The following is a 16,454-nucleotide window of genomic DNA, read 5'->3' as shown; positions in this document are numbered from 1 at the left end:
TTTTAGCTTAAAACAGGACTGCATGAGGGCGTCAACAATAATTTTCCTTTAAAGTACCCTAACTTATGCTCTCACTGTGAAATTTTTTAGGCTCTAGCTTATTTCTTATGTTGTGAAAAAAATACGTCAAAATGTGGAAAATGCATAATTTGGCCCAAGGCTAGGGGGTGTGGTTTTTGGCCGTGCACAACCCTTAAAAAATTGTTTAGAATTTTTTTCTTTAGTGAAATCTTATTTTTATAAGTGAGCTCAACGATTTAGAGGGTGCCATCATCAAAATTCGGAGGTGACCTTCAAAGTGGGACACCCTATGTCGCTCCTATAATTAATAGCATTGGGGCATCGCTCAATTTGGATTGCTTCATGATGTAATCTCGCCCTCGCATTTTCCTCCCTGATTAGCGCTTTCAGGGCATCGAAATAGAACGCATGGCCTCTTTCCTGCTCATGCTGATGCAATGCTGTTTTTTCCTTCTTATCATATATATTGGATCGGATCTGCTCCCCCAAGTATCGTTCCGGTATGCCCATGTAAGACCCTTCGCAATTTGTGCAGTCAATTTCATACACGATATTTGAAGCTTTCTCCGGTGGCACGCTGCTCTTCAATTTTGAAAAAAGATGTTTGCTTGAATTCTGACCGCAGAAAACGGGCTGAAACTTGTAAGGTTGCCAACATTTTCTCCATTTTTCGCTTAAGCCTCTTACTTACGGTACTTTGACCAGCCCACTAGCATCTATTTTTTCTGCAGGTTACCTTCTCTGCCCTATCTCACATTTGTACCCGAATTTCCATGATAACTTCTTCTACAATCCTGGTGGATATCCGTTATTTAGCAGAAGGTCATAGGCTCTCTTCGTACTTTCTGGACAATAACTCTTGTCCGATAATCTAATTGTGCGCTGAAACAAGTTATCCACAACATTCACCTTCCAATGATATGGATAAATAAATGATGAATAGATTAAAAAAAATTATAATAAAATAATAAATACATTTATTTATAAATATGTAAATTCGAATAACATGCATATTCGTTATCTACAACCCATGACTGATGCTCGTTGCATGGTCTTTGGTCCAGGTCGGAGATCAGGATTAGAACGCAATAGTGTACTTCCCTTGGGAAAATACAATAAAATGCAAAGATTACTGAAAAAAAAAATTAAGTTCATTTTCAAATTTTCCCATTTAAAAGACAAACTTGTCTTTTAAGGAAAGTCCCTGATGAATTAATTTGTAAATAAATGCTGCAAATATCCTTCCTCGAACCAAGTAGTTCCAAAAGTAATAGATTAATAGTCGCTCAGTAAGAGGTCGGTCTACCGCAGTAAAATGGGTCTATAAGTCAAAAAATAAGAAGCAAAATATCAAGAAAAAGTCAGCCGTTTTTCATGAAGAGTGTTTGCTTTTGCCCTCTACCCAGCATTTACTTTATCCTCCTCCCACCCCCACCCATGAGGGCACCAACCCACTAGCTCGAACTCACTAGCTGAGAGGCCCTTCTCTTAGGGCTCTAGTCCTCTTGATAGTATCATCTGATGGACCCGCTGATAACATGACCGGAGGGTTTCATTATGAACTTCTGTCATGGAGGGAGGGCTCCTGTTGATGACAGCGTCAGGACTGAAACTGTTGAAAACAGCATTTGATGATAACATCTAAGGCCATTGTTGATGATATCAGAGGTCTCTCACGATCACTCCCGGACAACGTCATTGGAGTTGCCTGCCGATGATGTTATTGGAGGTACATGTCGATCAATTTGAAGCTATAATTTCGACATAGTAATCATACCTTGACTTGTCGATGATTTGAGCATCCATCTTCTTATTTTCAATGTTAGGCAAATTTTCGCGTGTGAATTTGGTTCAGGTTTTACATCAAGACAAAATTCCCACCGGGCGACAGTGCTCCTACAACACTCAGTTTTCATGCTGGCAGCATTGACGACCACATCCAAAATTCTCGACTCTCCTCGAGAGGTGGATCGAAAAGTGGATGGATGCAAACATTGGCCACAATTATCAAGCAACCGAGTTTAGCTCTTGAGTTTAGCAGAGCATTCTTCTCCATTGGTTTGCAACCCTGCCAATCTAGTTGAAAAAGTCGACCACATCCTCTTGCGAAAATTCGGCGACTATAATCTTGATTTGATCACAATATGCTTCAGCCAGTATTTAGTCATTTTTTTTTTTCAAAAGTTTGCAGACGCTTCAAAAGTTTTTCCTTCCATCAATCACTACAAATTTTCTAATTTATATCTTTAGCAACCCATTCAAGGAGTGAAATTTTGCCTAAGTATGACTTTATCAAAAATGTATGTTCTCAGCATGTAAAATAATGCAGTAATTTCCTTTTTTCACTGTAGGTAAAGTTTTCCCAAGTGAAGAAGATGAAGATGGAGAGTTTTTTGATGCAGCTTGTCTAGCCGATCTGAAAGAAGGACGAGTTCGACTCTCTCCAGACCAAGATATACGACGTACGTCTAGTCGATTAAGTATCTTACAAGCGAGAAACTCATTATGCCCACCTCATCTGAAATCATCTTACCCCGCTGAAACGCAATTTCTTCATCCGTCTCAAATCAAAGAGGATGACATAAAGGTACTCACTGATAATTCAAAGGTATTATTTTCAGTCTTCATTATTCCTCTAGTCTTTGTCTCACCACGAATTTGTTCACATTTAGTCAGTATTTTGTTTGTTCGCATTTTTGGTTCTGAGAAACCCATTATCAATAGTTTTACAGGAATATCGATTTTGCTAAAAATCCTGATAAAACGGGAAAACATGGTCATCATTTTTGGACTTAGCACGAAAATATACACCAGGAACATCTAACATATGTAGTTTGTTCCTTTATGAAATATTGCATTTTCCCTCGAAAGCCCTTTTTTCCTAGGAAAACTCGATTTTCTGGAAAACCCGTGTGAAAAATGGTAATCATTTTTGGACTCAACTCAAAAAGAATTTTTTATGAACATCTTTAACATGTTAAGCTTTTTTTTATGCAGACTTACGTCATTATAATAGACTTGATACCTTTATTACTCCTTGCAATGTTACCACATGTTTCACTGTTAAAAGAAAGGGTTCACACATTTTTCAAGGTGTCTGATAGAGGCTACCCCACCAATATTTCTCTGTTAAAGCCAAATACTAGCATCCCAGAAAACTGATTTTTCTTTAAAAAATAGTTTCTCCTTGGTCCTCTCGACAAAATCGGAAAATCCGTGTTTTTCATTGGCATTCCTGTATCATCAGATGCCAACATAGCTAAAAAATACGCAGAAAAGTGGAGAAGTAACCGCCTCTGACTCATGAAGATCAAAGGCTCTAGAAACTGGATGAAGTCCGCATTGTGCCGTTCGTTATCTTGGTCACAGATTTAACTTTTCACACATTCCTGGATGACCTAAAGTGGCTACATTTCCTCGTTTAGTCAGTCACACACAGGTCACAGGTCCTAAAAGCTGTGATTCTTCACACTTGTAACATCACCCGAGTTTACTTACGTCTAAAATCAGCCGCATCATTACCTTCAATCGCTCCAAAATTAAGTGAACTGTGCCAGATTTTTCCAACAGATAATGATAATAATCATAAAAAAGAGAAAAAAGGATCCATATACGGGGTGTTTCAGACCACCCGTACCAGGCCTTTTTCTCGGTTGTTTTAGGTCGCACGAAATCGGGGACCGCGGGGTTGAATAGGGAATTGACCCCAAGGAATCCGAATTTCGTGGTCCCGAAACCCCCCCCCCCCAGCCCTTGGGGGGTAAAGGGGGGGTCACGATGCTAAAAGTCACGGTTCCCGGCCGAATTGCGGATTTATCGCATCAGAATTGAAAAGTAAGGAAAATTTCACGTGAAATTGTCCCCTTAAAATCCATAATCAGCCCATCCAAGGCCCAAAAATGACCCCCTAAAGAGGGGAACAGTACCCCCCTCCATAATTTCTCTTTGGTCTCAAAATTGACGCAGATTCTCCAGAAAAAGACGGTTTCCCAGGTAATCGACCCCGAGAAATCCAAATTTTATGGTCCCGAAGCTCCTCTAGCTCCCCTTAGGGAGTAAACGGGGGGCCCAATTTTAAGAATCGGGGCTCTTTCCAAATCGCAAATTGATTGCATCCAAATTGAGGAGCAGAACACTTTTACATCTTCAGTGACCCCCAAGAGTTTTAATTGACTCCCCTGAACGGGAGAAAGTAACCCCTGAGGAGGGGGGCTGTGCCTTCTCCAAAAATTTCTCAAGATTCCTCTTTGGTCGCAAAATTGAAGTCAATTCTCCAGAAAAAGACGGTTTCTGCCCAAAAGGGCGGGTAGCGGAGCTCAGGGACCACGAAATTCAGAGTCCTCAGGGTCGATTACCTGGAAAACCGTCTTTTTCTGGAGAATCGACGTCAATTTTGCGACCAAAGAGGAATCTTGAGAAATTTTTGGAGAAGGCAAAGCCCCCCTCCTCAGGGGTTACTTTCTCCCGTTCAGGGGAGTCAATTAAAACGCTTGGGGGTCACTGAAGATGTAAAAGTGTTCTGCTCCTCAATTTGGATGCAATCAATTTGCGATTCGGAAAGAGCCCCGATTCTTAAAATTAGGCCCCCTGTTTACTCCCTAAGGGGAGCTAGAGGAGCTTCGGGATCATAAAATTTGGATTTCTCGCGGTCGATTACCTGGGAAACCGTCTTTTTCTGGAGAATCTACGTCAATTTTGAGACCAAAGAGAAATGATGGAGGGGGGTACTGTTCCCCTCTTTAGGGGGTTATTTTTGGGCCTTGGATGGGCTGATTATGGATTTTAAGGGGACAATTTTATGTGAAATTTTCCGTGCTTTTCAATTCTGATGCGATTAATCCGCAATTCGGTCGGGGACCGTGACTTTTAGCATCGTGACCCCCCTTTACCCCTCAAGGGGAGGTGGGGGGGGGGGGTTTCGGGACCATGAAATTCGGATTCCTTGGGGTTAATTTCCTATTCAACCCTGCGGTCCTCGACTTCGTACGACCTGAAACAACCAAGAAAAAGGCCTGGTACGGGTGGTCTGAAACACCCTGTACATCACGATAGAATGAGATAGGTTACATACTTCAACCAGCCCCTTTTAAGAGAGCTCTAACTGAATAGGAGCACAGTGTAATTGAGTATTTTTTTAACAATATATTGTGGCCTATGTTTCAGTTGGGATTAGGAGAAAATTATTCAGACACGGCCAGCACAACTTCAAACTCGGATAGGAAGAAGAAAGATGCAGGCCAGGTACTAATCTCATTTTTAAATTTTTGCCTCACGCAAGGTATATCAATAATGGAAGCATCTTCCTTCTTAAACTGAGGGTACTTAAAAGTCGTTTCGGACAAAGACATTGAATAGAGTAGACCGTGCGCTGTGAAATTGAGCGGTGGCCTCTTCTCTTCCATTCGCATGCCACACGGATCGTTGAGTGCGGGAACACCGAAACGGCACCGGGGAAGTTGTGAGCCCCAGCCGTCCCCAGCTCGAGGTAAACAAACAGTGCGCTTATACAAGGTTGGTACGGTTCGGCTCCGAAATTTTTAATTATTCATTGATTAGTGCGAATATTTTCGGCTGATGTGTTCTTTAATTATAATCAATGTTTCTGTGTGAAGATGTGTTTTAGTTTTCATGATTAAACACTACACAACTCTCAATTGAGGACCATGCACCAAGGACAGCCTATAAGCGTATAAGTCGTTATTACGCCCATCTGCTTTTCGGATTCTACGTACCCTTGACTATGCTGTGGTAGCGATAGAATATAGATAGGTGTCGAAAAACCTTTTTTTTCCAAGTTAAGTCAGGCCTCTGGATCGATGGGTGCAAGAACGACCTATAAACGGGCCTATAAGGTTACCACGGGTTACTTACTATAGGTTACGGGCTAGTTACCCCTTTCTTTACTCACTATCGATATTCTTTCATTTTGCGTTAATCATGCGTGATTAAAATGATTTACACTTCATATTGCCACCAAAATGACTGTTGGTCGTAATAATGGCCTATAAACCGCTTTTTTAAATTAAATATATTAGAGTGTGAACCCAAAATGTATCGCAAAATCTACCCGGCATTCTTCAATAGAAGGGTTAGGTCACCCAAAAACATTTCATTGCGTTTTGGTCACGCACAACAAACACATTTTCAGGTTCGAATTTCGTCGAAGAGGACAACACTTCACTTGAAAGCACTGTTTTCATTGGCTCTCTAGAGAAATTTTGTCACTTACTGCTGTCTTGCCTGAAACTACGTCATTTTTTGCTCACTTGCGTCTTTCTCATATGTCTCGTTTCCAAGAAAATAAGATGAATTTTGCTGTTTTAGCTATTTCTGTGATTTCATCTAAAATAGATTAGACGAATTTCGAAGGAGCCTTGATTTCGAAATTTGACCCTTACTGCTCTCTTTGCTATGACAGCAGTAAGGAGAGCGTTACTCGATTTTGTTTTTACATCTCAAAGGATTGGAACCGACATCACTGAAGCTAGACGAGCGGGGAGAGGGGAGGTTTGAAAACTCCAAGTTCAGCATTACATATTTTGTGAACAATCCCTAATCGCACGCAGTGACAAGGCGTGCTTTGCGATATATTGATTGATCTACCATTTAAACTTATGGAAAATGATTGATAGACAGGATGTTTGCAACGAACACCTTAATCATCGATTCTTTACCATAGCTTGAAATGGGGAAAAATCGATACATCACAAGGCACGCCATGCCACTGATCGCACAGTGATCGAATACACACATTTTTGGCGTTAATGGTACCACTGAGACTATTTCATGGCCCAAAAAATGTGCAAGAGGAACTGTAGACGCACTTCTCTCTTGACGGCGAGACCATATTAAACATATTAGCAAAAGCGTATTAAATTGTAGATGATGACATTTTCTCTTTATTTTCTCATGGTTTAGTATTTTGATTGAATGTTTTGCTTCTCTAAAAATCTATCAGATGGGTCAACCATCAGATCAGTCCTCCGCCCCCATTACCTCATGTGATGTACTTATCTCTAAAATATTGAAGCATATCATATCGACGGCTGAAGTGTGACAGCACGTATCTCAATTGCGGTGTCTCAAAATCTCCCCTTATAATTTATTTTTTCAAGGAGAAACAAAACAGCTTCATAGCTTGATATCTAAACAAAATATTCAAATACCTAACACAGAAAAAATTGAAGAAGTTTTGATAAAATTACGCTGACCATAAGTTTCCATGAAAAAAATAAAGTATGACTGGGAGTCTACATTCTCGCAAACAGAGATATGCGGTCTTGCACTCCAGGCATCAATATGTAATCTCTGGGCAGGTAAACACTGAACAATAACAAATCTTAACTTAATTTATGTCTACATAAATAAGCAAACGACTAAAATATACAAAATTTGTGGTTGATCGCACATCCAGTCCCTGGTTGATTTTTTTTTGAACCACCGAGTCTAATGTGAACTGTCTATTAGGAATTAGAGTACAGGGCAGCGTATGACACAAATTCGTGGATTTTCTTCTTTTTCGACAGTTTTTTTAAACAGCAATTGGAGGCAACTCTTTATTTTGAGAGTTTTTTCTGTACACATTTTCTTGTTATGCTTAATTTAAACCATTTGCTGCTATTGGATCGCACAATTATTCAAAGATTTTTTTTCTTGTTATTTCACTCCATATCATAGCTCAAGAGCTTGAAGAGGCAGCATATTTTTTCGGTAGAAAGATTTTGAGGTATATTCCTGGACAGCTAAAATGGCAGTTCAAATTTGGATTGAAATGCACAATTTGACACAATATCTTCGCTTGGCCAACATAAGGGCATAACTACACATTGAAATGAGCCCGAAAAAGCTTTGAAATGTCTGGAAGACAGGGTTCATTGTAAAGTGTAATTACGCCTTTAATGTCAGGTAGGTGACGATATGCATCCCTTCAACAAAAGACAGTGGCCGGCTGCTCATGAGTATATTATGTAATTTAATTCCGGGCAAACAGCCACCAGCCCTTGATTGCTGAACGAGAGCTAAACACGGCCAAAATCTGGTCAGGCGCCACCCTGGAAAACCCGTACGCGCAATGGACAGTCTAGTCAAATGATCTTTGTCGCGACCCTTTCTCCGATGCCACATGCATTCCTCTTTCACTGTTAACTTTTCCTTTTTGTATTTCCGTCGATTTTTATGACATGACTGCCGCGAAGGGGTATGAAGTCCTGCCTTTCATCTAATTGACAACGCACTCGTGGGCTATCCTCGATTTTATAGTATGTTCAATCTTTGGGTTTAATTTGGCCTTGTGGTTGGTCAAGAGGCCAGCAACAGAGCGAAGGGTGCAAGGGGGTACTTAGAAGTGCATGTGTACGAGAAAATTTTTGAGCTATTTAGTGTTTTCACCCCACTGTTCCGCGGATATCAACATACATAATGTAGGGAGGAACCCAGCTCTCGAGAGGTCAGGAGAGGTTCAACGCTCTCGTACGAGGGAGAAACATGGTTATTGTAGGTTGCCTACCGGAAATTGCTCTTTCTTTGGAAAATAGTCAAATAGAATTATAGCAGTCTAGAAGTTTGTCTCCACTCTAAAATGAAATATTTGGAATATGTCACGTTTCTGCTTGATATGAGCAACTTTCTCTAAGCATATCTTCCTCTTGACTGATTAAAAAAAACTCCCTGCTCATCCAATACTAACCAATACTGCTGTGATAGCGGAGAGAACAGTGTCAAATTTTCTAAATAGAGATTCCTTCGAAATTCGTTCAATCTTTTTTTAGATGAAATCATTAAAATGACTAAAACAGCAAAATACGTCTTAATTGTATGAAAACGAGACATATGAGACACCCGTTAGTGCGCTAAAAATGGCGTAGTTTCAGGCAAAACAGCCGTAAGTGACATTATTCCTCCAGAGAATCGATGAAAACAATGCTTTAACGTAAAAAGCCGCCTTCTTTTGCCAATATCTAACCTGAAAATGTGTTTGTTGTGTGTCCAAAATGCAATTACAAAAGCATGCGGAACATAGCACTTACGGCTTACTTGCCTTACACTAGCCGAATATGAAAGTAAATCATACCCTTTTTATGTATTTGATAAAAAATCGGTCAATTTTTAATCATCCAAACAATTTTTAGGAGTCTTTCGGACGATTAGTGATATTTGAGAAAGAACGGAGGTCTCTTTCAGTACAGTTTTCTGGTCAGATGCTTCTAAGCCTGTTCTATCAAAATTTCATTTTTGCAGTCACTGCTCTCTTTGTTATTAGGCAGAATACCGGAGGGTCCGTCTTTCGGCTGCTCTGCGGCCCAACTTACGGGGATTAGTGTTTAATTTGAAGTATCGAGAAAGCAGGAAGAAACGTAATGCAACAAACAAATTGAAAGCACAGTGGTATGCAAAGAGGATTGAACAATTGGATTACATTTTCCGATTTTTTTCTCTTTTTTCTTTTCTTTTTTGGAACTAACATTTTAGGCGCTCATCATATCCAAGTGAAGCGGTGTAAGTGCAATCCCAATCCCTCTCTCCATCAAATAATTAATGAAAGTAACTCAATTTTCAATTTGTTTTTCAAATTCATTTCCTTTACTCTCTTTGGATTGGAAATATCCGAGAATATCCCTTGTCCTAACTTCCTGTAGGCTTCTCAGTTAAAAAAGTAAAATCAGTACAAACAAAATGATGGGATATAAACCAACTAAGATGCCTTTCCGAAATGTACCCTCGATTTTTGAATATTGCCGGGAGCATATCATAATCGATGAATAAATGTACCAAGTTGGGTTCGAACCCAACATGCAACTACTTATTTCTACGGAGTGCTGGGTTGCATACGCTGGATTTTGCAGGCGAAATGTAAGATCTGCCCAGGCTTTCGCAATATGGTTATGAATAAGGGAAGTTACATTCATTCAAATTTACACCCTCCCCTATTAATTAAACTAGGAAAAATTGAAATTTTCAGTTTTTTTACGCGTAAAAAATCAGCTCACGTGCTACGGTCATATTTAATGTATGGCGGATGAAAGACTGCTTGAGGAGGTACTAAAATGGTTTCCTCTTGGAAAGAAATGTATATGAGACGCCCAGCAAAATCTTGGATAGGTGGCATTCAAAATTTTATTACAAGGAGCTATGTACCAGATGATTTCTGTTCCGATAGACAAGGATGACGATTAGGTGTAGCAAAGCGCCCAGGCACGCTGTAAGAGTGATGGGTAAATAAAAAAAAATACATCATGATTATTGGTCATTGATACTATTGTTAAATCAACTGAGAGCAATTTTTTGTAGATTTACTAATTAGGAATCAAAACATTTGTTTAAAATAAAACAATGTGATGTTGTCTAATAATATTTAAGCAATTTTTAAAAATTTAATAAGCCTCCTGCGGTAAACTTGTTTCACGTTCGTGAATTTTTATGACATATATTAATTGTAAGGAGCCTATTGTGTTAAATATATGAAAGAAAAGAGCAAGCATACAAACAAAGTTAAGGAAATTTGAGAGGGAATAGCGAAATGCCGTAGAAAAAGTAGATGTAATTGCAATCATGCATCATTTCAGTCTGACGGACGAAAACGAAACACGAGTGGACGCGGCCGAACCAGAGCCATCATCCCTTGGTCCTGGACAAGGCTTTAAAATCGCGGAGGTTGAGCGAATTGTCGCCGGCCGTTGAATCAACTCTAAATTACTGATTTTGAGCGAATGCTCCGGCCGTGGATAGTTAACTCAAGATTTCACTTTCATTGGAAAAGAGACCGATCCGAGGTCCTGATTTTAGCCGTTCACATCCCCTCACGCCTCCGGAGGGGTCAACAGCGCGTTACGCGTTCCGATCCCCGTTCAGATTTCAATACCTGAAGAATTCCCGGTACAGTCGCCTCTTGATACCTGAGGTCGAGGCAACTCAGATATGAACTATTGCGGTCTCTGCCTTGGACCCAGAAACACCCCGAAAGTCAGCTCCATTTGCAAAAAAATATGGGCAGTGGCGAGCTTTTGCATCACACCTTCCGTATACATAGCAGATTTTGTTATCCAGCAGTGTTTGAAACTCTCAGGCAAGAAATGCGCTTAAAAAATCTGTCATGGCGCATAAAAAAATGTAGGCTCTGCGCCAATGTGGCCCCCCTAAAATTGCCCCCTCCCCTAATAATTAATCCCAATTTTTCGGTTCGGTCATTTTTCGAAATTTTGGCTGCAAATCATTCATGCACACTTCAGCAAAAATATCATTAGCGCACAGTTTTGAAGAAACCCATATACACGGGTTACGACTTTGCAACATACTAATAGGAGAGGATATTGTTTGTTTTTAAATACTTCAATCATGAATACAAATTTTACAATCGGGAAAAGTAATGCTGGTCGGGATATGGCTCTTTATGAGGGGCAAAAATATTAGTTTTTCAATGATCCTAAAAAATCGACTGTCTGGTGGTGTTTCAAACAAAAATTTCCCCTGATTCTCACGATTCTGACTGTACTGACCACCCAGACTGCGTAGATTCTGACTGATATGGTGAGTTACATACTTCAAAGTGTTCGAGTAAACGCACGACAAGTGAAAAATGGAATTTCATACTTTATTCTTTATCCCTCCAACATTTTTAATGCATGACAAAGACGTTACATTGTGGCGGATTAACTTTATCAGTAAAGCGGTACAATTGCATAGTGCCAACTTAACATGCGTCACATGACATTCCTAGAGTAGTACCAACCCAACATTCCTCCTTGCTTTTTTTAAAATTTACAAATGTAACAGGAAAACAAGATTTCATTTACTTAAATTCTAAAAAAAAGCACAACATGCACAGAAATGAAAATAATTTAGATTGCAACACTTACAAAGTTAATTTTGAAAAAGTTGTGGCGTGCTTCGTTTTACTGAAGGAAAGTTGGACAAAATTAATTAATTTTTAATACTTCACAGTTTTACACTTAAACTTTCTGCTCCTAGCTTACTTTAAAGGAAATAGGAACTTTAAAACCATCAGGAGGAAAGTCAAACAAAATTTGAAGAACGTTCAACATTTGTCTAAAATTACAGAATTTCACTTTACTCCATAGAGTACATAGAGTCGTATTGTAAGTGGGAGAGCTGGCGCCACTTTTAAGAATTTCCCATGTCCCGAATTCCGAGACTCCTGTGTGACGCCGGGTCACTTTTTCGATACACAATCGATTGTTTGCGATACACGGCTACCCGGCCATCCGATGACAACAACAACAACAACGACAGAGGAGATATGAATTACCACGTATTCCACACCACCATTTTGGATCGAAAATTATCGAAAAAGCGACTCGAATTCGGCGCACACCGGGCTCGGAATTCGTCGAGCAGTACATGGCGCCAGCTCTCCCATTTACATTACGACTCTATGTACTCTATGCTTTACTCAGTGATTTTGTGAGAATAGCAGCACAATTTTGTTCTGAATTAATTTTAACAATATCAATTATCCCTTGAGCATAGATTTCAGGTGCAAAAAGGTAATTAACTCTAATGTGTCTAGAATTTTTCGTCATATTGCCAAGTTTACCAATGGCAACAGCCCCTGATAGTACGCGGGGTACACAAAAAAAACCTTCACTTTTTGATTGGAAATTACCGCTTTCAGGGTGCTCTTATGGTCATAAGAAGCCCCTTTAGAAGGGGAACCACTCTGGGGTCCGTGCAGGAACCAAGATGGCGGCCGTTAAAGATGGCCGCCAAGCGTTTTTTCAGCGCGCCATATATCGGAAACTTCAAGTCTGATTTTTAAGCGCTCAGCCGATAGGCAGCGCTTTTTGATTTCGACCTGCCACTAGAGCTCTAGTATACTAGTGCGCTCAAGCGATCAAATGGCGCACCAACTCATCGATGCACGAAACGCCATTTTTACTTTTTTTTTTTTTGATTACCTCATTATATCTCTGTGAATACGATTAAATGCAAATTAGCGTAGGAAATAAATAACAGTCCTAAAACTCTCTTTGCTATGCGGTTTATAGTTATTCTATAATTACTTCTGAAAGTTCAAGATTCGCGTTCTGTTTTCCGAAAACTTTTCCACCGGTGATAACCTTATTCGGAGACCTTAGTAGAATTCGCCTACATCTGTCTCACCTACAAAATAATAATCATTGGAAATCCAATCACAGTGATGAACCCGGGAGCAACAAGCTCCGCTGAATTCCATTGGCCCCAGCCTCAGAATGAACGCGGGACAGCGCACCAATCACGAGCCGCGCACCGGCGCGCAATTCAAAACGTTCGAAACTTAGTCTCCACGGCGCCCGCCAAGTTCAAACTCGCATAGCGGTGCTCCCGCCAAGTTCAAACTCGCATAGCGGTGCTCCCGCCAATTTCTCACACAGCGCTCGCGTTGACCAATCACAGCCAAGCTCGCGGCAACGCTCTCTCACGCGACCGGTATAAATACTGGGACGCTGCGCTCCATGAGATCACTTCTAAGTGATGCGCCGTCCGATGAACACCCAGTATCCAGATTCAGGCAAGCAGCGAAGCAAGTCAGTCAAGACCTAAGAACCGAAGACTCAACCAAGCTCAAGCAGCAGCTCCCAAGGAATTTCGAACCCAAGTCAAGAATCAAGTTCCTCGAGCGAAGTCAAGGAGCGAATTCGGCGAGCAAGCTGAATCAACTCATCTATAGCGATTGGGGCGGCTAATCTCTCAGGGTCATCACGAAATCAACTTTAATATTCCACTTTTGGCAGTCCTATCTAAATCATTCAGGAAAAATCAAGACATCTCTAAATTCACGTTTGTATGAAATCCTCCAACCGGAGAAGCCGATTCATTTATGAATCCGGAGTAAAAGTAAGTGCAATAGCACAGAGTGGTATTCAAAATTTCAAGTCCTCTGACTTTCCTGCGCAAAGCAGAAGCCGGCGCATTACGTGCCTGGTGGCCCTTCAGGTCTCCTACCCAAGGTAGTAGCCGGCTCACTCTGAGCCTGGTAAAAATAAAAATCATAGGATCCTTCTGATCACTAAAAAATAATCTCCCTTCAAATCTTTCTCTTTCATCATTTAAGTTTAGCATCTGTTTCTTCACCATTTTTTGAGCTGTTATCCTACATTTTTTGGTCCCTCGGAAACTTATCACTTTTTGGTTACACTCATTTTTTTTTCGGTATTTTTTTTGACCCGTTCAATTCCTACAGGTCTTTATATTTAATTTTAATTTTAATATTTATATTTCGTTCACTTATTTACCTATAATATATTTTACGTGTCCAATTAGGGCATCATTAAAACAATTAATTTGGCCTCGTTAAGTGATACGTTCATCTTTGATACATTTTCTTCAAATGTTCTAGAAAAGTTATTTTTTCGGAGCCGTAATAGTTTTTTCTGTTTTTATGAGAAATCAAGGATTTTTTATGTATTAATATTTCTGTACTTAAGTAATGGATCATTATTTTTCTTTTGGATCTTGGAATTTATTTTTTTTTTTTTTGGGGGGGGGGGGAAGCACCATTTTAGATGTTTTATTAATATATTAAGAATTACTTAATTTTATTATTGCAAATTTTTACATACTCAGTTAATAGGCAGTAAATTAAAGCTGGGACTCATTAAAATTGCGCTCACCGCTGAGCGCTTCTCTAATACCCACGTATTAGAGCTTTCCCGCTTGTTGTTTTCTTGGTCTCGTTTTGAAGCTAAAATACTCCTACAGAAGTCTATCTCATAAATTTTTTTGCCTGAGGCATACATGAATGGTCATTTGGAAAATGTTGAACTTTTGAAATTTTACCCAATTTTCAAGAGCGTTTAATTCTTTAACACGCGAGAAAATGGCTTTTTTGTCTTAAGTAACGGCGATGGGAAATTATCTCACATTTAATATGATACCAAAACGATTTTTGTGCGTCAAAAAATGCACCCGCTAGAGCAATTTAAGTGAAGCGTCGCGTTACACGGTGCGCGGTGAAAACGGCGGAATACGGGCAATTAACGTGCTACGCAAGTCATTCGCGCGCTATATCTCGGCACATTCTCGTCTGATTTTCATTATTTTGGGCTTGTCTAGAAGCTATGTTGAAAGTTAACTAGTGTAACGGATATACTTGCAGTTTTCCTCCGAATTTTCCCGGTATTTTTCAAAATAACAGAAAATGTTCAAAGTTCCAAAATTTTCAACGACGAATAATTTTCAATCGGGTGGAGAAACAAACCTCCTCTTGTATTTTGTAGAATGATCATGCTCTGATGTTTAAAATGATACCATAACCATTTTTGTGCGACGATAAATAAATCCATGAGCTCAATTTTAAACGCAACCCCGTGGCAAGCACTTTCCGTTGGTAGGCGTTTTGACCCGATTCATCGCCGCGACGCGCCTCATGCAACCTGAGTGGACGCGACCTTGCGTGATTTCCCGGATTGTAAGACAGATTTTCGATAAATCGCCATGTGTAAAGGGTTATCTCTCTTCCCATTAAACTTAATTTGTTTATCAGGATGAATTTTCATGGGTATAGTCGGTATATACGGAGGGAAAAAGGGACAGAAATTCGCACAAATCAACATGAAAGATGTGCGCGCAGGCACGTGATTTCAAGCGCGCAGGACGGAGAGCAGCTCCGGGTTGTAAGCCGGTGATGGAAGCTCATCCGCAGCTGGCGGATTGAGCTGGCTGGACCAGGCGATGGTCGCCTGATGGGCAGGCAATCCGCGACAGTGGGCGCGGCGGCGCACACTGTGGTATTTGACCGAAAAACCTGGCCAAAACCTCAATTTTAAATTTTTTTTTTGTGGAAAACCAATGTGATATTCGAAATCTACACTGATTTTTACCCTGGTAGACATGTATGTACCATTTTTCGAGTGGCTCAATTTCCCGCGAAGAGACCACGAAGTTACCTATTTCTCAGCAATTATTTTGATATGTTTCGGCGCGCTACTCGTCGATCAGTTTACTTCAACTGTGCGATCATAAGAGGCAAGTTCGGCGATATGCAACACATTCTTAGGGGTATATTCTACACAACTAACCACAGTATTTTCGAAATTTCTTTTTTTAGTGATTTTCACAGGAGGTTGAAAAGTGATGTAAAAGTAAACGTTTTTTTCGAAATTCAGAGGCCGATATCTTTTTTCTCTCAACTGTTCTCAAGCAGTTTGAGGCGGGATGTTATAGTCCGAAGTGGGTATTTTCAGGATTCAGCGGTGACAGACTGAGGAAAACTGAGGAAATTGAAATTTTTGACCTTAAAGATGGACTTTTGAGCGATTTTCACAAACATGAATGGGAAAAATTATGTCGATACTAACGACTGAAATTGTATTTTTCCAACAGCTCTGACCCATTTAGTACCAATCGTGTGATATTCGTTCACGCAACCTGTTTCTTTGGCCCCTACGCCCTCGAAAGAGGGATAAAAAAAAATAATTTGAAAGCGGATGGGAGGGTCA

At 40.1% G+C, this 16,454-nt stretch overlaps 1 protein-coding gene across 6 annotated transcripts in view; it reads left to right on the top strand.

Annotated features, from left to right (window-relative positions):
• Positions 1-16,454, top strand: part of LOC109041745 (uncharacterized) — a 144,241-nt gene that overhangs the window by 89,398 nt on the left and 38,389 nt on the right. For 5 of the 6 annotated variants that reach the window (XM_072301239.1, XM_019058179.2, XM_019058165.2 and 2 more), the window contains 2 exons: positions 2,373-2,629; positions 5,185-5,262. In XM_072301239.1, the coding sequence (XP_072157340.1) occupies positions 2,373-2,629; positions 5,185-5,262 (335 nt within the window). The remainder of the gene's footprint in view (positions 1-2,372; positions 2,630-5,184; positions 5,263-16,454) is intronic. The other variant, XM_019058170.2, reaches the window with a different exon arrangement.

Source organism: Bemisia tabaci, chromosome 1 (genome assembly GCF_918797505.1).
Source record: "Bemisia tabaci chromosome 1, PGI_BMITA_v3".
Classification (NCBI taxonomy): domain Eukaryota; kingdom Metazoa; phylum Arthropoda; class Insecta; order Hemiptera; family Aleyrodidae; genus Bemisia; species Bemisia tabaci.
This window is presented reverse-complemented; position numbering and strand designations above follow the sequence as displayed.